The sequence below is a fragment of the Cryptomeria japonica genome, chromosome 10, assembly GCF_030272615.1.
Source record: "Cryptomeria japonica chromosome 10, Sugi_1.0, whole genome shotgun sequence".
Lineage (NCBI taxonomy): Eukaryota > Viridiplantae > Streptophyta > Pinopsida > Cupressales > Cupressaceae > Cryptomeria > Cryptomeria japonica.
The window spans coordinates 126742204-126764820 of NC_081414.1; the positions used below are offsets into that span (position 1 = coordinate 126742204).

At 37.3% G+C, this 22617-nt stretch overlaps 1 protein-coding gene across 3 annotated transcripts in view; it reads left to right on the top strand.

Moving 5' to 3' along the window:
- Positions 1 to 21795, top strand: part of LOC131030874 (autophagy-related protein 18g) — an 89828-nt gene extending 68033 nt beyond the window's left edge. For 2 of the 3 annotated variants that reach the window (XM_057961818.2, XM_057961819.2), the window contains exons 8-10: positions 19776 to 19963; positions 20091 to 20795; positions 20892 to 21795. In XM_057961818.2, the coding sequence (XP_057817801.2) occupies positions 19776 to 19963; positions 20091 to 20795; positions 20892 to 20896 (898 nt within the window). In that variant the 3' untranslated portion in view covers positions 20897 to 21795. The remainder of the gene's footprint in view (positions 1 to 19775; positions 19964 to 20090; positions 20796 to 20891) is intronic. The other variant, XM_057961820.2, reaches the window with a different exon arrangement.
- Positions 21796 to 22617: the final 822 nt, after the last annotated feature.

A 22617-nucleotide genomic window follows, 5' to 3' on the forward strand; every position in this document is an offset into this window, starting at 1 on the left:
CTCCTCATGACGAATCCTAAAATGAGAGATTTTAATCATTTCTAGGCGTCAGACACCAAAATTTGAAAGTTTAAAAAATGACAAACTATGAACTGGGTTCATGCGAAAATTAGCCACATGACACAAAATGATGCCTAGAACCTGTCTATCAAATGATTTCCCTCAATTCTTAGTGATTTCCAAAATTCATCCATTTTTCATATTTTGATTGGCAACGACCTTGGACCACGTGCTCACTGCTTACGCATAAACACCTATTGGATCTTTACTCGACACTGAGACCGATTTGAAGATCAAATTTTAGGTATGCCAAATATGGGGGAAACACAAGGGAATACAAAGAAAGCATAAGGATGAAGGAGAAACAACAAAGACGTGTTCTACACACTCAAAGCAAGAAATTTTCTACATTCCAAGGCAAGACAACACTATCACAACTTCAAGGAAGACAAACTCAAGACATTCAAGAAGGAAAGTGCAAGAAGTTTCAAAGGATAACAAGAGGAATCTAAGCTCAAAACAAAGGATTTCACAACTACCCCAAGGAATTTAAGTCAAAGACAAGGAATTTCAAGATCAAACATCATCAAGGAGAGAACAAGGTGAATTCCCTAACATGAGAATGAAATACAAACCATCACAAGGAATTCCAAACATCACGAGGAATGTCCAAGGAAGGAATCAAGATGCCCAGGATCAATGCAAGATATCATAAGGAATTCCCAAAGTTTAGAGGTGAAAGGCAAGTGTAATCAAAGAAAAAGTGATAATCAAAGCTAGAAAATGGATGAAAGATGATAGAAATTGGGAATATGATCTATCACCATCATCACACCAAGCTTGGAAATGTTGAGTATTGAGAGATATTACTCAATACTCATTCATGATGATGAATCCAATCTATAAGTGCAAGTTGAGGTGTCATCCTAGTCATCACTCCACCAATCAGAGGAGTTCCACATCAGCATGTCCGAATTCAATGAACCAAACTCATCCATGGAGGCACAAACTCTAATTTACCTACCCTTACTATCTATTGGTCAAATATTCAAGAGAGGACATGTGTCCAAATATTGTAATTATTTCATTAGCTAGAATAGAGTTGTTTTAACAAACCCTAATTAAGGTTTCCATCTTGTAATCTCGACCATTGATTGTGAATCAATCTGAACCATTCATTGTAAAGAGCTATCTATAAAAGGCTCAAATCTCCTCATTTGTGGAGGTTAATAGTTAATAGCAGGTTAATGTTAGAAGAGTAAGAAGAATAGATAGATGAAAAGTTAGCAATTAGAATATAAGTTAGATTAGGAGAAGGCAAAGATTGTTGCCAAAATCTTGTTGTAAAGAGCATATGATTTCATTGAAGCTATGGTGAATTAATGTCACTTCAACAAGTTGCATGGTCTCTACTTCTCAACTCATTTGCTTTCATGTCGATTAGTTGAATGATAGAGCGTTGTGAATGATTCATGGTGAAACTCCTAATCCATACCACTAGCAGTTTGTTGATTGCAAATTTGCATTGTGTGGTCAACTGGAATACTTGAATGAGCTTAAGTTCAATTGTTATTCAATCATTCAATTATTGATATGCATTCAATTAATGGTGCCTATGCTTGATAATGATTTGAACATCATCTAATTTCCTTTGAAGATCGCACTAAGCTTTGTGGAGTTGTTGCTTTGCATGTCAAAGCAAGGTTTAGTGGGGTTTCACCAAAGATTGTTCATTGTTCTCAAATTCTTAGTAGTGTAGTCCTCTTAAACCCATTTCTTTCGCTCTTTTATTTTCCAAGCAAGTAGTGAGAATCTAAGTTCCAGCAACATCCAAACGTTCAGCATTCAAGTATTCAACGCAAGTCCCCTTGGATTACCAGCAATTACATCAACCATTGAGCTTATCCACGAGTCAAGACCTGATAGTAGAAACCTTGGAGTTGTCTTATTTGATCGCGAAGCATAGCATTTGAGAGACTTTATTCAAGAGAGGATAAGATACTTTTGGTATTCTATTATGTGTTTGATTGTGCCTAAAAAACACAACATGGAAAGGGATGCTAAGGGAAGTAGAGGGGTAAGGGGTGTGAAATGGAGGGTAGAGGATGTAGGTGTAGGCAAAGGTAAGTGTAGGTGAAAGTGAAGGTAGGTGTAGGTGAAGGTAGAGGTAGGTGAAGGGTAGTGGACGGGTATGCTTGGATGGGAAGAGGCTTAGGTAGGTGAAGGTATAGATGAAGGTAGGTGAAGGTGAGGGTGAGGTAGAAGGGTAGGTGATGAAAGAAGATGGAAGGATAAGGGATGTAGGAAGGGAGGGAGATAGAGGAAGTGGAAGGAGATGGAAGGTAAGGGAGATGCAAGTGGTAGTAAGGGTAAAGGTAAAGATAAGAAGGGGGAGTGGAAATGGTGGGAGATGGAGGGAACGAAAAGAAGGAAGGTAGGTGAAGGGAAGGGTAAGATGAATGGAAAGGAATGGAAGGAGATGGGAGTGAGTGAGGGAAAATGGAAATGAGGGTTGATCGGGTTTGGGCACCCATTGACAGTGCTGGAAGAAGTGGAAGTGATTATGGCTTGGCTGGGCAAAGGAAGTGCTGTCAATGCCTCGGTTGCTGATCTAGGTGATCAAAGGAATTTTTCATGCCTTAGCCAAAATTAGCATTCCATCCCTAGTTTTGCAAGCAAAAGATGAGTCATTCATTTCGTAAGCCTTGACAACTGACTGATTTCACTTCATCAAGAGAGAGAGACTTGATTTAATCAGCTCTTGACCAACTATACTTCTTCAATGCAAAGGCTAATAGCAAAAGACTATACCACTATCCTAGAAAGCAGAAAAAAGTGGGGTCCCCATTTGCAATGGGGAAATGTGTGAAAACGTCACCACACATTTCAAACCTGCGAAAATGCCTTATGACAAACTGAAATTCGCTGTACAGGTCTGAATTCAAATCACTGCCAAGATAGAGTATTCCGCTGTGATATCACAATTGCCACCTCTCTGATCAAATTAAAAGTTGTAAATCAGAACTTAAAAAATAATTGTTTGAATACTCAACTCTGAATTTGATCATGAAAATTGTCCAAACCTTAGATGAAATTCGCTGTGCCAAATGCAATTTTGACAAATTTGGGATTACCACCAACAATGATGTTTGCTGATGCAAAATCTGAATCGCACTTCATAGATTGCTCACTGTTTTGGAGATCGCATAAACTCGATAATTGCTTTACACACAAACCGTTCCTAACCAAATTGCTGGTCAAAATGAGATTACTAATGATCAGAATGCAGGGATGAATTCGCTGCAGATCAAAATTCGCTGTCAAAACGAGGCCTTCAAAATTGCTTGAGCATACAAAGTTTGAACAGTATCGCCACCCTCCAAAGTCGCAGTATCATCATCTCTTAATCAATTTGCAAATGATGTGAATCACTGATCAAAACTTGAAATCACCCTCTCAAGACGTAATCGCTTCTTATGAAGGCACATTTGCTATCAAACAATGACCTTGATATCATTGGAAATGGAGGCAATTTTGGAATCGCTACACAGAAGAATTCGCTGTGCCTTGAATGCGATCGCTGTTGGTGAAGAACGAACTTGATATGACTTAAGGAGGAATTCGTTGTCAATGAGGATTTGCCTTGATTGATTACTGATCAGATCGCTGCCCTTCTAAGTATGTTGATGTTCATTTGTTTAAAGGGAAAAAAATCGAATTCAAATTGATCAAATGAAATGATCAATTTGAGGCCTTAAGAAATCGATACCTCATCACAAGGAGCTAGTGGCTTTCATTAAATGAATTACATTTACAAAATCGTGATCTCTGTTGCCTTTCATTTAATGGCTTCTTCGATTTGCAACATGGAGCTTTATTCAAAATCGCACTAGCTTGTTAAGGAACTTAATTGCTGCCTTCATCAAATGCATTGGGGTGTGTTTGTAGATATCTTGCAACACGTATCACATGACCACCCTTGATGCAAATAAAAGGCTTTGAACTTTGCATCCTACTCATTAAAAAGTAAAAACAATTGCTCAATTGCATTGATCAAATCAATTAATTTTCATTACCTTGCTGTTCAGTGATCTTCTTAAATGCAATCCTACTAACTTCGAATTTAGCTCTCTTGAATCCAATAGACCAAATACATACCATTAAATATGACCCAATAAGGCATTTATATGAGGTTTCGAGTTTTACAACCTTGGCCACTTGGTGCAATTTACGTGGGATTATTGAGTGCAATCATTTACGTTTATTGAGTTGGCAAATACATTATTATCATGCTTACCACATTCATTCAATGCCTCTTGGTTGATCATTGTGAAATGCATCGATTTTGTCTTCAAACATTAATCGCCAACTTAGAAGTTTAAAATTCCGATTCATGATAATGCTGGCTGCCTTGTATTGAATGACGCACATCAAACTTTTAAATATCACAAGGCATTGGTTTCCAATATTTGCATTTGGGCTACCATTTATTTAATGAATTTTGATCACCATTTGAGTCTTCCATCACACTTGCATTGATCATGGCATAAGATTTCATCGTGCAAGTTCATTGTCATTCAATGCTTCGCATGCATTGTGGCTCTTTATTCATTGCATCTTGCATCGTAAAACATTGCCACCTTTTCCTTCCATAATCGATCTTGACTTAATCTAATTTCTCACTTTCCTTCCTACATTTTCGTAGTGATTGTCAAAGGGTGTCAATGAAAGTGGAAGGGGGGGTGCAAAAATAATGGAAGGGGGGTACGAGAATACTGGAAGCCTAGATCATTTTTATGCCTTAGCCAAATTTTTGAATTTTTTATTTTTTATTTTTTTGTTTGAATTTTTTATTTTTTTAAATGACTCCCACTCTATACTATGCTAAACTATTACACTTAATTCTATGACACTGTTGTGACCATTTCACACATCGCCCCATTGCAAATGGGGACCCCTGCTTTTTGCTTTCTAGGGTTTGTTTTTAGGTCTTTTAGGGTTTTGTCTGTTAGCCTTTAACTTTTGAGTGTCGCCAGGGGGATCACCTGGATAGCAGGTTCTGCTTGAGTTAGGTCAAGTTGGTGAGTGATGAAGTCTGGAATGTCCTGATCCTGAAATTCCTGAAATGAAGTCTGGAATGTCCTGATCCTGAAATTTGGCTAAGTCTGGAATGCCCTGATCCTGAAATTTGACTAAGTCTGGAATGCCCTGATCCTGAAATTTGACTAAGTCTGGAAAATTGAAGAATCCTCCAAAAACTAGATTTTGCAATATAGCTCCTGGAGGTTTGAAACCACTCTCAAACATCCTGAAAGTATATATGGAATATAACTTAAAGTCCACTTATACTTAAATGTTATATTCCATAAAATGATCCTGACGGAGAGTTCAAAAAGTCAAATTTCGCTCCTGACCCTTCCAAAGGGTCCAAAGCGAATTTCGCTCCTGACCCTTCCAAAGGGTCCAAAGCGAATCTTGCTCCTGACCCTTCTAGAGGGCCCAGGGCGAAAATCAACCTAGGACTCATTTCTTGCCTTATTTGACCAAATTTTGACTTGCAAGGCATTTTGAAGGGAAAATTGGAAATGTTTGAAAACCTTGAAAAAATGATGGATTCTAGCCTGGAAGAGGAATTTCGCTCCTGACCCTTCCAGAGGGTCCAGAGCGAAATTCATTATAAACTTCATTTGCCACCTTGTTTGAGCTTGAAAACTTGTTCCTAACTTGGAAAACCATCTAACCTTGCCCTGTGAAATGATTTCAAACTTGAAAATTGAGCAGTTTAGCTTGGGATGAAGATTTCGCTCCTGACCCTTCTAGAGGGTCTAGAGTGAAAATCTTATTTGTGCTTATTTGTCACTAATTTTGGCTAACCTTTTATGTGCAGGGTCTCTTGGAATGAAGGTTGAACATCATTCAAAGGTTTGGAAGCATGCAAAATGATGAATTCTGGACAAGGAAGGCAATTTCGCTCCTGACCCTTCCAGAGGGTCCAGAGCGAAATTCCCAATAGCTCTCATCTTGCAATGAAAAACGTCAAGTTTTGGACATAGATGAAACAAGGACAACTCCTTTTTGCCTCCTGAGGAAGTTTCAACTTGAAAGAATGAAGGATTTTTTTGCTTAAAACCTAATTTTCGCTCTTGACCCTTCCAGAGGGTCCAGGGCGAAAATCTCTATAGGAGGCATTTCTTGCTCAGTTTGGTTGAATTGAAATGTCAAAGACATGATGAAAGGTGGAAAGGGCACGTTGAAACCCTTAGGCATGTTTGGAAATGAAGAAAACAAAGGATTCTGCCTAGGAAAGGCAATTTCGCTCCTGACCCTTCCAAAGGGTCTAGAGCGAAATTCCTCATAACCACATTTTTGGCCTTCCTTGGACATGAGACTTTATTCCTAGCATGATGAAAGATGAAAACCTACCTTGCAAAGAAGTTTCAAGTTGGAAAAATGATGATTTTTGGTCAAGAATGAAAATTTCGCTCCTGACCCTTCCAAAGGGTCCAGAGCGAATTTTCTCAAAATCACTCTTTGCTATCAAGTTTCGCTAAGGCAAGTATGGGACAAGGTGAAAATAGAAGGAATTGAGCCCAAATGAGAAAATTCGCTCCTGACCCTTCCAGAGGGTCTAGGGCGAAAATTCTTCAAACACCTATTTTCCCTGGCAAAATCAAGTGAAACTTGGGTTGAACATGCAAGGAGAAGTGTGTTTTTAGCCTTGAAGGTGAATTGAAGTTGAAAGGATAGAGGAACTTGCTCAAAACTTGAAAATCGCTCCTGACCCTTCCAGAGGGTCTAGGGCGAAAATCTTAAAACCTATCTTTTCCTCCAAAGTTTGAGCAAGGCCAAGCTTAGGCATGGGTGTAAAATGACATTTGAATTGCCTTGAAGTTGGGTTGGATTGCTAAAGATGCAAATTTTGATGCCCAAAGGGAAATTCGCTCCTGACCCTTCCAGAGGGTCCAGGGCAAAAATTTGAAAATCCCCTATTTTGCCTTACAAAAGCAAATCAAACTTGGATTGGGTGAATGAAGAGGACTATTTCCTAGCTTTGTAAAGTTGATTGGAGTTAAAATGATGAAGGAGTAAGCCTAGGCAAGGAAAATCGCTCCTGATCCTTCCAGAGGGTCCAGGGCGAAAAACCCTAAATCCACCTTTTTCTCCAAGTTTTGAATGAGACTAAGCCTAGACCTCGGTGAAAAATGCTATTTGGAATGCCTTGGTGAGGTTGTGAACTTTGAAAAATGAGAATTTTGAGCTCAGGAGAGAATTTCGCCCCTGACCCTTCCAAAGGGCCCAGGGCGAAATTCCCTAAAATACAATTTTTTCCTTCAAGTTTTAATGAGCTAACCCAGTGATGGAAGGAAATGGACCCTGGAGATCGCCTTGAAGAAGTTCAATGATCAAGCTAAGGTGAATTCTGGCCTAAATTGGAAAAATCGCTCCTGACCCTTCCAAAGGGTCCAGGGCGAAATCTTGAAGAAACTTCACTAAGCCTCAGTCAAACCTTGATATTCCCAAATTTCGCCAAATTTGCCAAATTTAAAACATTTGGAAAGATTGAATTAAATGCGCATTAATTAAGGCATTTTTTAATTTAATAAATTAATTTTTTGGGCCTTGAAATAAATGAAAAATCCACCTTTTGGCCTTGTAATTAATTTTGAAATTTAAAAATAAATAAAAGGTGAGCGCTCAAGAGCATTTATTTGCTTTTACAAGCAAGTCAGCCTCCTTTTAGGTGGGATTTTGTCTTATTTTATTATTAAAAAACCTAGGTCGGCCTCATGGTTAATTAGGGTGAGCACCCTATATAAGAGAGGGGTGTTGTAGCAAATGCAAATCATTCTTTCACTCCTTCTTATGCGAAATTGAGGAGCAATTTGAAGAGCGAATCCTAGCTGAGTTGGAGGCGAATTTCTTGATAAGTTGGAGGATAATTTCCAGAATTTGCTAAGTGTTTGGAGGCTAGTGGAAAATGAAGCTCTTTTGAAGGCTAATGGAGGCGTAATTCATCCAAAGGAAGACCACAATTCAACCCTTGTCCAGCAAAATCCGGTCTTCTTTCTTCATTTTCCAAGGTTTTATAGTTAAGCATTCAAGGGGAAGGTATGAAGAATCAAATTGTTTGGAGTTCTTATTCAAGATTTGTTTTGATTTTCATAAGGTCTAAGTCTTGAAAATCCAATTTTCATTCATAATTAATTTGGAAATTTAGAATTCTGGATTTATCATGACATTTCCAAATTAATATCTTAAATCATTCTCTTGGAAGGTCCTAAATTCTATGCTTTAAGGTTTGATGCTCAAAGACTAACTTTAATCTTTTGTGTAGGCATCAAATGGCGACCCCGGAGTCGGAAGATCAATTACTTGGCGGACCCTCATCAAAGAAGATCAAGTCAGGGCAAGGACAAGGGCGACCTCCTCCCGTTTAGCATCAACAAGGACGGCCTTCTTCGGTCAAGCATCATCAGGAATAACCTCTTCCAATCCAGCATTCCAAGGCGAGGTACATCATCATCCTGCACATCAAAGACAAAAGAAGTCAGAGCAAGGGTTCGTTGAAGAAGCAGATAGTTTCAGATGAATTAATTAAAGCTAGCTTCTCAGCATCATCGAATTGGATATCTACCAAGTTGCAAGTATCAGACAAGGTGGCATCCTAGTCATCACTCCTCTAGTCGGGTTGGTCCACCTCAGCGTGTCCAGATTCAATGTACCTGGCTCATTAAAGGTGGCACAAACTTCGATGTACCTACCCCAACTATCCATTGGTCGAATATTCCAGAGAAGGCATGTGTCCAATTAATACTATTATTTCATTGGTCGGAATTAAGTTTGTTGTAACAAACCCTAATTAGGGTTTTCATTGTAGAATCTTGGCCATTGATCTCAAATTGATCTTAGCCATTGAATTGTATTAAGGGCACTATATAAGCCCTGACTCTTCATTTTGTAAAGGCTAATAGAGAGTAGTTAGAAGGTGAATAGTTAGCTAATAGTGGATAGTCAGTTGATAGAATAGCAATTAGAGTAGAATAGAAAGAGAAGGCAAAGATTGTTGCCAAGATGTTGTTGTAAAAGACTTGTAAAACTTCATTGAAGAAATGGTGAAATTTATGGGTCGATTCAACAATTTGCATGGTCTTTATACTTCTCATATTTGATTTCATGTTATTAGATGAGTGGAAGAAATGTGTTTGATTGATGGTGAAATTCGTATATCCATACTACTAGCAGTTTGTTGATTGCAGACTTGCCTTGTGTAGTCAACTGGAATCATTTAGCTTAAGCTTAACTTCAATTGTCGCTTTTTCATTGATATGCATCAGCCTGATGGTGTCTATGCCTGTAGTGATGATCTGAACATCATAAAGCTTTCCTTCGAAGATCGCACTAACCTTGTGGAGATGGTCCTGGGATGTCAAAACAAGACTTAGTTAGAATTTCATCAAAGATCATTCATTGCTCCTACATTCTTAGTGTCAGAATTAGATCCTTCCCTCGCCCTCATCCTTTTTTCCTTTTTTTCAAAAAATCTAGGCTAGTGAAACTCTGTGTTCCAGCAATATTCAAAGCAAATCAGACGTTTAGTCATCAAGTGTAAGTCCCCTTGTGATTCCGGCAAAATCACATCATACCACAGAGAGCTTATCCACGAGTAGAGAACCTACATACAAGAACCTTGGAGTTGCCTCAACTGATCCTTCGGCGAGATCTTCAGCAATCGGGAACTTTGTTCAAGAGAGGATAAGGTTCCTTTAGGTATTTTATTCTGTGTTCGCATGTGCATGAAAAACACATCAACAGACAACTACAAAGCAAAGAGGGGTCTCCATTTGCAATGGGGCAATGTGTGATTTGGTCACAACAGTGTGCAAGTGTTCATTGTTTGATTAGATGGTCATTATGCATAGAAGGATTTTTGGTCAACATGCTGAACATTTCAGGGCACATTGCAATGACATTACTTAGGGGCTTGTTTGTACAATCTTTCCATCGATCAAAAATAATGGACACTTCTATTTCAGCTCACAAATCTTTGGCTGGTTGCACTGATGTTTCTAAATGTTTTCCTTTATTGGGCCAATATGGTGGTGTGCACCTTGTATTAGCTAGAACTTGCATTATCTTGTTTCCACCATTTCCTACCAATATGGTGATTTCAAAAGGTTGAAAGGAATCCTATTGGTGTCAAGGAACTCAATGTGCTCATTTGCAGTGGCCTCACCTTAGCTTGAAGTGCACTTTCTAAAGGTCTTGTTTCTTGAATTGTTCTTTTGTGAGAAAAAAGGGTCTATCATCTTCTTGGGAAGAGTGTGTTGCAATGAGAGCACGTGTGGCAACCACCTATTGGAGAAGTGGAGGGTGGCTCTAATTCTATAGGTGGTTTGTATGATCTTTTTTTGGCCAAAGGTTGGAATTTTAATCTTGTTCACTTGATTGCACTATCCTCTTCTTCTTGCTATTTGTTACAAGTAAGAACTCGCTCCTTTGGCAACCCATGTTTCTTTCGATAATTTGGCAATTTTAAAGAAAATAAAAAAAATCGTTCTAGTTTGCCCTGAAGTTCGTATGGAAAAGGGCTAAGGTTTTTCAAAAACATTTTTCGATTAGTTTTTCTTGGATTTTTAACGTAAAATCAACTCTCATGACATGTAAAAACATATTGTGAGTTTTACTGTTTGTTTTGTGAGGGTTTGTGAGTTATAATTTGTGGGTGTTTAGTGTTGAGTTTGTTGTTAGCCTACCACTTGTTGTAGAGGTGATGACAAGGTGGCTACTTGCTATTGCAGACTATTGTGTCAAGTACTTGTCTTGAGTGTTGTTCCAAAGCTTAGACTATTGTTTTGTGTGGAAAAAGAGATGACTACAAGAGTTGAAGAGACTATTGATTTTATTGGTTAGTATAGATCTTCAAGAACTTGTGGCAACCTTTGGCAAAGTCGAGAGATGTTGAGGTGAGCCACCAATTGTTCTATACTCCTATCTATTTTATTTACTAAAATAATATTGTAATATTGATATAATGGTCATCTTAGTTGGTATTTAGAAACTTCCTTTTATGTCTTTTTTCTTTAGTTAGTTTTAGGAAGTTTCCTTTCTGTCTTTCGTCTTCTATCGTTTCTTTTATAGGAACATTGAGTGTACTCTCTATTTAAGGAGCTTTCATCTCCTTTTGTAAACATCGAATATCAATTATCATTCTATTATTTAATGGAACACATCTGAACTCAATTCAAATAGTAAGAAACCTGCTCAGGTACATCACAATTATCATCCGAAAATGGCAGTGCTGCCACCATTGTTAATGTTCAGTCTTAACAAACCCACATCCATGTCACTTTTGAGCTCATAATGTTGTTGTTTACAGAAGTGAATCTGAAAATCTATGAACTACTAGAACTTTTCTAAATTTCTTAGGTCCTGGGGCCAAATAGCAACAACCTTCATGTCTGAACTGCCCATCAAGGTAGAATGTTCAGCCACATCATTCATTGACCTTCCTGTAGGGTACTCGAGCCATTGCAACCTGTTCTAGAAAGTTAAACAGAGTGAGTCTACTGAAAGACTCTGTAAGGTTCCTTATTTTTTTCTGGTAAAAATATTTGTTCCTCCTTTTCCACAAAAACAATAAGATCTCAGTAGACAAAAAAATTCAAAAAGCATTCAACTTAGCATTAAAACCATTGACAAATCCACACAAATTCTTTTCCAAGACACAGCATTCTTAGTATCCCAAACTATAATGTTACCCATGAACATAGATTAGATAGCTTTGACATACAAATAGTCAAAGAAAACATGCTAACAATTCTCAATACATTTGCATAAAAAACAAAAATCATTACAAGAATTATCAACAAGTTTTTTAAGAAACAAAAGCCATCTGAAACATCTTTTCTTAGGTTCAAGGTTATTAGACCAACAACCCTTATGGGAGTTAGATCATTCAGAGCAATCTAGATTCAAATTCCAGAGAAGTTTGACATGATTAGCCTTAAACACCTCCTGGGAACCAGTTAGTAGCTTATAAAGATTAATAGGATTCATTTTCAAGAACCCAGAGTTATCCTTCCATTTGAGGTTATCCATGCATTTAGTAGTAAATTTCACATTGATAGGAAATTTCACATGCTTCAGGGCTTTCATTAATACAGAATAAGCTCTTTTTTGAGATTTAGGCAAATCATACTCTGTTCTCAATTGCATCCAGCTCTTCAGACTGCTGTCACAATATTTAGTTTCAGAGATTTTAGCTTCTATAATATGTTTATTATACCAATTCCTAGTAGAACACCCTTGAAGCGAACCAAGGGGTTTGTTATTACAATAGAGGTTCCACCAAATGGACCTGAAGCTAAACAACTCATTATCTCTTTTATTAATAGCTTCCTTGCCCACCATAGAGCTCTTAACGGACTCCCAGGCTCTCCAGATACTGTAAAATCCAACCGATCCAGAAGGTTTAATTGGAAAATTCCCAAATAAGATGCCCTGTGGATGCAAGTTTTTCTAAAGGCTAGCTTTTTTAGGAACAACCTCTTGAATATTCCACCTAACTAATATTTTCCAAGGCTCATTTCCTTCTAAGGATTTAAGAATCCACTTTGCAGCCAAGGCTACCCCTTGCCATTTTAAGCCTTTTAAACCCTTACCACCGTTGACCTTTTCCAGACAGCACCATTCCCATTTCATGCCATGCCTCTTCTTCTTTCCCTTTCCATTTGATCACAAGAAGTTTCTAATGATTTTCTGAATATTCTCAATATGATAACTAGAAAATAACCACATAGAAGCATAATAAATCGAGTAACAGGAGAGTATCTTTTGACAAACTTGAATTCTTCCCACAAGTGACAAAAAATTATTATTCCAGCTTTTTAACTTCTTTTCAATTTTTGCAAACATCCAATTCACATAGGTTTTAGAGGACTGATAGCAAACGGAACCCCCAGAAACCTTACTTTCTTGGTAGAATCCCCCCATTGTCAAGAGACATCTTTGAACCAGTCTGGAGGCTCCTCCTTCCATCTTAAAAGCACAGATTTAGTTTCAGAGATTTCAGCTCCTGATTCTAAGAAAAATATATTCAATCTTTCAGGTATACTATCATTTGAGTATAGGCAGTCCATCTGCACCAGGAAATTTCCCGTTCTCAAAAGATAAGATGGCATTTGCAATTTCTCCTCTAGTAATATCTTGCCTCAATACCTCTGCGATTTCAGAATTTCTTTTTCTTGAATTATCTTTCTACAAAGTTATTGAGCTTGTTTGCAACTACTCTTATCATTAGCTGTAAAGAGATTTTTATTACATGTTCTAAAAACCTCCTTGATATCATCATTGTTTTTAACCCAGATATAATTTTCCAGGATTTGACCAATGTGCTCCTTGCTATTTTTCATTCTCAACAAATTAAAAAAATATTTAAAACCTCTATCCTTTGATCCAATTAATCTTGGCTCATATTTTGGCCCCTTAAGCTCTTTTTGTTTGGAATTTTCTAAGCTTGTGTTTAATCACTCCTAACCTCTAGATAAATTTCCAATTCTTATTATCACTCTGCACTTTATTTTCTGCATTAAGAAATTCCTTCTGAAGCAAGAACTCATATTTCCTACTATCCATGACCTATTTTTTGCCAATGGTTTGCAACAGAGAGTTATAGTTATTGACAAGATTTTCCCAGAATCGGGTAGCAGAAATATTAGGGACTGTCTTCTTATATATTCTCCTAGGAGTTGCAACTCCATCAAAGCAATCATTGTTTTTCAAAAGCTCGGTATTCAATTTGAACAGGTTGCCCCTTCTTATGTTATTATCACTGTTAAAATAGTTGATAATGATGGAGCCATGGAGGCCTCAATAGGATGGTGATCAGATAAGGCATTAGGCATCACTTGAACACAATTAACATCTCTTCTGTTAGCAAAATAATGATTTTTCTTGAGCATAAAATCTGTTGAGTCTACAGTAAATTATTTTCCCATCCTGTTGGCTATTGCACCAGGTGAACCAAATACTCTTACTACTCTTCTTCTTTGCTTCAAGTGGCTCAAAGAGTTTAAGCAACTTTTTCATCCTCTGCTAGAAGAAAAACTCATTACCTTTCCATGCTCAGAGAGAGCACCCCAGCTTATCTTTTTTATGTTCAACAACATCAAAATCCCCACCAAGGATCCAGGGGATTTTAGGGAGATCAGAAGCCATCCATTTGCAAAGCTCAATTGTATCCCTATAATCATTAGGGGCACAGATTGAACAAATTCAAAACTTTAACATTATTTCTCTCAAAGATGACTCAGAGGCATCTATTGCAAGGAGAGTATCCATTTTGGGCTATAAATTTGGCCCACTTCTGGCTGACTAACATAGTAGTACCTCCTTTCCCTCTACAGTGGTTAGAAAAGAAAAGGGTAGAATCATTCCAAACAAATCTCAGAGAATTTTCCAACTGAAAAATCAACTGCCTTCACCTCTTTTAGCAACAAGCAGTCTAAATCTTTCTTCTTATTTCAAAGCTCTTTGATTATGTACTCCCTATCAGGGGACTCAAGTACTCTAATATTCCAGCTGATATAATATAAATTCATCCAGGAGGGGGATTAGCAGGCTTTTGGTTCTAATAGAGCCTGTCAAAGCATTTGGGGATTTTTTTCCAAAGATTCTGATTACTATCACTCCTACTAGCTTTCTTTTCCTTTTAACCTCTTATTTAGAGATATTAACCATACAACTTCTTGCTCCACATTTCCTTCAGCAATAGGGGGTATGAGCATTTAAAATTATAAACTATTATTATATTTTGCATCTTTATTCTCAACTGGGAAATTTCTCCTAAAACCATCAAGAACTGCAGTATCTACAATATCTGGGATTCTGGATGTTGGTGTTGGAAATAAGCCACACCCGGACCGACGATGGACTGGTCCAAGAGGGGCCAGTAGCTCAGTGGTAGAGCACTCCAGCAGCGTATGGAAGGTCCTAGGTTCGAGTCCTAGCTGGTCCATGTCTCAACATGGTATTAGAGCCAGGTCCAGGCTAGGAGCCCCAAGCACATGAGAGGTGTGGCTTAATGGGGGGTGTTGGTGTTGGAAATAAGCCACACCCAGACCGACGATGGACTGGTCCAAGAGGGGTCAGTAGCTCAGTGGTAGAGCACTCCAGCAGTGTATGGAAGGTCCTAGGTTCGAGTCCTAGGTGGTCTATGTCTCAACACTGGAGAGTCTAGAATTGCTTCTTTTTGGTCTCCTTTATTGTCTTTTATTTGCTCTTTTATTTTTTCTAGGACAATTTCTTGGGCACTTTTTTTCCCAATATTGGAAATCATCTCACCATTGATTTCATTGCCCTTATTTGTTTTGGTGAAACCCATCTCCTCAGAGATAGTTGTCATTTCACCACTGATTTCACTGCCCATTTCTTCATTAGAGATACCTATTTCCTCATAAATCTTTTTTGAAAACTTCTCCTCAGTCTGAAAGATCAACATTAACCATCTTTCTGAGTGCACAAAAAGTGTCTTTTAGATACCCTTTCAGATGTTAAAATTTCTCAAATTGATTCTCTAGGAATTCTTCTATATCACTCCCTTCTTTCTCATTTTTTTCCTTAGAGGCATCAAAATACTCCCGGGGTTTCTCCTTAGGAATTTCTACATCATTTTTTTTTCTTTCTAAATTCAGGAACTTCGTTGGAATTTTTATTGTTTCTATATTTTGTTAATGATGGGCAGTCTTTCTTTTGGCGACTGTCACATTTATAGAGGAACTAGATGTTTAGACCCCCAAGCCCTTCAAGATCATATTTATATAGTTTACTATCAATCTGAAATTCAATTGCTTGAGGGATTTGAACTCTCGTATTAATTGAGATTAAAACCTTGGCATTCATGCGTGACAGGGTAGTCCTTGTTTCTTCACTTTTAAGAATATTTATAAATGATTTGAGCAGTTTTGGCAAGAAGGCCCAAAGTTGGGCCCACATTTTTTTAAGAGTCATTTATCTAGGAATGGAGCCAACCATAATCTCTTCATGTGTATCCTTTGGAGACCAAGACACAGAATAAAAATTGATTGACCAATGTTCTAGAACTCCTCAAGTACCCAAGCACCCTTTTTTGCATAATGTGTTCTTTTCAGAAAATCACAAACAATCCTTTGTGAATAATACAGAAAAACTAGAGATATATATCCCCCATTATTTGCCCCAAACATTAACTAACCAGTTGTCAAAAAATTCTCTCTAAATTTTAGTTTTTAGAAGTTCTCATAAATTTTCAAACGGTCAAATTTCAGCAATCAACAGTTTTCTGTATGTTCTCAGTGTGTGTTTAGATCTGTTATGACAGATAGACAACAGCAACAGAGTGCAATCAGACCTGCAATCTGCCTTGTTTCATCTTTCAAGATGTATATTTCATGTTGGGCAATTGAATACTTGTTTATCTATGCAATTTGATTTTATTTGGAGTTGTTGCAGCAGGCTTATCTATAATCAGCACTTTATGCCAGCATATCATTAATTAAATTAATTAATCCTTTGTATATGATGTTTGTAATGCACTGATATTTTGTAATACCTTGGATGGTAGTACTGCTAGTAGTTTCTTCCTTGCATTTTAATGTATTTGCTCATCCCACTGAATAAGTAGAAGTGTTGTATTCTTCACCCCACTGAATACGTGGAAGTACTGTATTTGCTCACCACTGAACAAGTGGAAATGTCATATTTGCTGACCCCACTAAATAAGTAGAATTGCTATGGCTGTTGTAATTGCACTCACCACTAAATAAGTGGAAGTGATTGTGTTATGGAATTGGACACTCTGCTAAATAAGCCAGAAGAAGCATGTGTACTCATTGTGATTGCACACTCTGTTGAATATGTTGGAATCAAGGAACACTGAGAGGAGGGGGTGAATCAGTGTTCAGCAATCTTTAACATTGATAATCTGATTCTTCAACCATCTAATGCAAATCAACAAAAGAAAGATGCAAACACATAAAGCAAATATCCACAACACCATAAAACCAGATTTATACATGGAAAACCCAGTTAAGGGAAATTTCACGGTGGGATTGAGACCCACGATATTAATATACTATGTCAGAAGTATATGCTACAAGCTAGGGTTGCCATTGCACCAAAAGATCGACTTGTCAATGCTCGAGACAACCACTAGACTTATAGAATCCATAGGAGGCTGTTAAACCATGTCGTGAATCCCCGCGAGGGACGCTGGACCATTGCCAACAATCTCCCTCCCAACGTCACTCGCCGCGGCCTGCGTGATTCGAACCTGTGACCAAGCTCTGATACCACTTGTTACAAGCTAGGGTTGCCGTTGCACCAAAAGATCGACCTGTCAATGCCCGATACAACCACTAGACTTATAGAATCCACAGGAGGTTGTTAAACCACGTCGCGAATCCCCGCGAGGGATGCTGGCCCACTACCAACATTATAGAAATATTACATAAGGGGAATGCACATGCATTCAAGCACACTACCTAGAGCTCACTGCTCAAATTACAATAAGGGCTACAACCCCGGAAGGCTCACTGCCTTACAAAATGATTATAAAGATCACATGAATGAAATGAACTAATGAATAGCATCTACCAATTCCAGATTATAGTTCCGGTGAAGCTCATTATACATACATACTGCTCAACCTTTAACTCATATTGCTTTGTCTCACTGTTCTGCTGCAATCCGGAGCACAAATCTCAAACTTGTGCACGTTGAAACTACGCACAAATAATTGCTAACACATTTCCCATACCTAAAATGATCATCCACAACAATTTTATACATCTGCAACATGAAATTAGGTCTTCTGCATGTCGGTCCAAAAACGCATGACACACAAATGAAATGTGTATACCAAGTCGGCTCAATCCGAACCAAAACAATCTTGAGGACCAAAAGGAATTGTCCACACGCTTCCCCTATGTTGGTTGACCATCCTCGAACACAAAAATAACCCACCAAAACCAATCCACATAATCCGCACGATGAATATCCACACGAGACTGTTGATGAACATTGTTCTATCCAAAAACCTGTATAACATCTATCAGGCTTCCCTTAGCTCCACAACACAAACTATTCAACTGAAGTGAAATACCGACCAAAATACTAACCTCTGCGGATGCCCTCTTCTAGCTCACCGGACTTAACCAAATCTTCATTCTGTCTTCCGGTAGGATCAAATCACACACTGCGGATAGAATCTCTAACTTGGGTTGCACTTGCCATCAATGACAACATCTGACGCCTAGTGCAGTGTCTCTTGCCAACATTATAAGCATTGAAGTGCTTTCTTTTCGGTTCTTGCATAGCACACTCTACTGAAAAAGTGAAGTTTGGCTGGCATTGCTGTTAAGTGTGTTTTCTTTCAAGTTTCCGCATTCTAGATAGTTGGTGTGGTCCTATACACTGTATTCTCTCACCTTGCCCATCATAGGAACTAGGTGATCAAACAGTGATAAGGAGTCGGGACATTGCATTACAATTCATTTCACTTGTAAAATTTTCAAAAAGTATAGGGCGGTTATTACAAAAACTGAACAGAGTGCTTGTCATATAAACACTTACTATTTAGCATTAGAAGGTAATGCTTGCCAAACCAGCTCACCAGGGAAATAAGGGAAGTGCAACGATTTTTGTTTGTGAGAATTCAATCACATGCAACTTTTATTTAGTCAGGTTGTACATCTAGTATGTTGCCACTTTGTTGTTGTGTCTAAGTCTGTCTCTTACACTTTGCCTTGCTTGGTGTGAACCAAACCCAAATCTAGTTACTTTTGTCGCTACAATCCAAACTTTCTGTGCCTGTGAAAAACACTCAACAAAAGTTATAATGAGTAAACTGGGTCTCATGTATTTCTTTCTACCACCTAGATGGAGTATTGATAATTATCATTTAATCAGTATATGACTGTTTAGTTCAATGTTTCTGATGCAAGGGCTTTACCATTTGGCTAAATATACAAATATTTATATTTTTTTCTAGGCTAAACAAAATTAGTAAATTACTATTTGTGTGATGGTTGAAAAGGTCAACCCAAGATGTTGATCAAAAACAGAAATAGGCATATTTACTCAGAATTACAGAATTACTTCCCTTTGCAAACTATACAACAAAAGAGTAATAGTTCTGTGATGAAAAATGACTTGTGGAACTTATTATATGATAAAAAAATTGTGAATTATATTTGAGCTAGGTCAAGAATGTAATATATCATTTATCCACTCTTGGAGTAAGCAGAACGATAGCCTTTTCTCTAGTAATATGTTTTCCTAGGAAAATGGCAAGATATGTATAATGACCAGAAGTTTCTCACATCTCTAATCATTCTTGGAATAGTATCATTTAGTGTTGGTTGTATTCTTGAAATTCAAAGTCACCAGTAAGGATTTATTGAACAGAACTCCATTGGGGATTTGCTGTCTCTCAGACCATTTGGGTTTTGTTATGCTAAAAAATAGATTTGGAACTCTTGTTTGAGAGGGGGCCTTTCACTCATTTGACAATCATGTTCAAGCTTTAAATGTGTTTTGGAAATGACAAAGGATTTGAATTTTTTGTGTCAATAAAACATCTTGAAAATTCGGTCCACTATGTTTTCACCTTAACTCTATTGCTGATGTGAATGAAAATGTATTACTCGAAAATGATTTTTTATGAGGATAGACAATAACACGGTGTTTTACTTAAGATGTATATGTGGAAATCTGATCAATCTTTTTGCGTGTTGCAGAGAATCTGAGTCAGAAGTCTATTCAGTTGTTTCACCTTTGCAGTTCCATTGGATGAAAGATGGATCCATACAAGATAGCATAGATGATCATTTACAAGTTTCAAGCGGTGGAAGCAGTTATAATTCTCAAGATGGTTGTTTTCATGGGAACCCAATGATTAGGAATGGCTTTCTTCATGCTAATCAAGGTCTATGCTTTTACTGAGATTTATCAAGATTTTGTGCTAGTTCGTGCTATTTTATATCTAATTTATTTTTCCAGGTTGCATATCTGGAATTGTTTTATCATTTAGGCTGGTTTATGTATTTGTTCAGATTCTGAAGAACATATGAAAGGCATGCTTTTCTTAGATTCTCTATCTGGGCATTATCTGAAACATGGTCCAACATCACCAGACATAGAAGAAATATCTATATCTTTAAGGAAGCTAAGGCTTCCAAATCGGGAATTTAATGGCAAATACCATTCTCAAACAGGAAAACTTGTAAGCATTGAGTCTCCACCCATGGATATCGCTGTCGGTGGCAATGGTGTTGTGTTCAACATGCAGATATCTGAAGAAGTCAGAGTAGCTGGTAGCCTGAAGAGTTTTTCCATGCACGAATCTGGCATCAACAAGAAACAACTAACCAAACATGATGTCACTGATCGTCCTCAGCTTGTTTCTAGGGGACATATATTAAACAGCGGAGTCTCCCAAGGAGGTGTGCTTATTAAACCACACTTGGCTTGTGACAGTAGATTAATGTGTTTTAATACAAATGATTGGGTTGTAGGTTCAGAGGGGGAAACTGGTTCCCTATCTCCCAATTTATATGATACAAGTATCCCAATGCATGGTGTAAATGCAGACTGTAGGTGCCCTGTGGGAAATGAACATTTAGGTATCGAGCCAGTAAATAAGAAAGATCATTTTCCAAGCATCAAGGGTACTGAATTCAGTAGCAGGATGGCCACTCCAATAAAGGAGCAAGATGAAATTGGCTGGGAGGGAAGTGTATTCCCTTTCTGTGTGGAAGGTAGTCTTTTGATTGAAACTTGGACTTAATATTTTATGGTCAGTTTGTCTTTTAGGCATTATGCAATGCGCCTGATAAGTTTTCTTTTCTGAGCAGATTGAGCACATGGTTGTCAAAGAACTTGTGCTGGCATTCATGCAATTAACCGTGGGCTACTATTTCTTAAGTGATAATTTTCGAAAGAGGTTTCAATTTCTAGAACAGCTGATTCAAACTGGAAAAATGCTCTTTTAACAGCATGAAGGAAGATGATGATCAACTTAGTGTGTTGGGATCATCTTCAACTACATCTCCAAGAATCCCTCTTATGGGTACCGTGGTTCATAATTTCAGAGAGTTCTACCTTTGGGTCTTGGTTCGAACCACATTGTTTTCATATTTCATTTTCTGGAGATTAGCTTCTCTATATAATCGGATTTATGCTGGAAATGACTTTGACAGATTTTACTGTGGAGAGGAATATGGGGCAAAAAATGGGGGAGACCTATCAAAGGCTAATTATTTATATAGATCCTTCCCATCAAATTGGTTTTCAGCTTGTATTGAATGTTTCAAGCTCAAATTATCATTGGAAGCATCTCAAAAAAATTCAAGCCAGTTCATAATAGTTTGAAGAGCAAAGGAAGAAAAATGATGCTCCGAACTCATATTACAAAGGGAAGCAATGACCTTTGTGAAGAACTTTATTGCGTGTGTATATTGTAAATAGCTCAATTGTGCAGTGATTTTTTAGACATGCATGGCACTTGCAAAAAGGATCCTCATCATTGCCTAAATTATATTTTACTGTCAATTATAGATTAGGTTTGTGCATTTATTACAAGACAACACACAATGGAATATTCATCAATGGCACCTAAAACATTCACGATTAGTCGTGCAAGTGGCTTACTAGGCAACTCCACACTTTTCCTCGTGCCTTGCTTCTATGGGGATAAGATGTTTATCCTCGGTGCCTCATCTTGCAGTTACGGTGCTAAATTAAGACAGTTCATTTTAAGTGGAGCTATGACATTCTATGTTTTGAAGTGCAGTTTAGCAATTGTCTTTTGAAGCAAAATCATTTCTATAGATTTTTAAACATAGATAAAGTGCAGGAATATCTGAACATATAGATGAGACATTGGTGCAAATAAATAAATGGAAATTTTTATTCACAGAAAACTTTTATATATACATTATTAAGTGCCATTTAATGGACAATCATCTTGTATATGCCATCTTTTATATTAATAAATATTGTACAAAATTCTGTGAATAAATAGTCGACTAATAGTAGTTCAATGGAAATATTTCTTCGCACAAATTTTTGTGTATGTATTATCCATGCCAAGTACCGAAATTTGCATCATCAACCATCATATTGTAGATGCCATATTTTTATATGATTTTCATTCAACTTTCTTTTAATAGGAATATTTTGGAGTTTTGTTGATCATTCTTTATCACTAATGCATATTAACCCCTAGATTTAGAAACTTATAAATACTATAAATACTATCTTCATTTTGACTTTACAAAAAAAGAGAAAACTTCTTTGCTTCCAACATCAGTCTAATATTGGCGTAAGATAACATAACAAGAGGTAAGATCTAAATTTTCCCATAAAATTTTAAGGGGATTTAACTCTGAAGTTACAATTTTCATTACCTGATTGCAACAAATGCCGTTAATTATCATTGCCATATACTTTTTCATTAATACAATGATAAAACTAAAAATATTGAAATTTTGCAAGGATCTTGAATTTGAAATAGGAAATTAAGTATTGTTCAATTTTCTTTTTATACTATTTTTCCTATAATCCCAACAACAAGGTTCA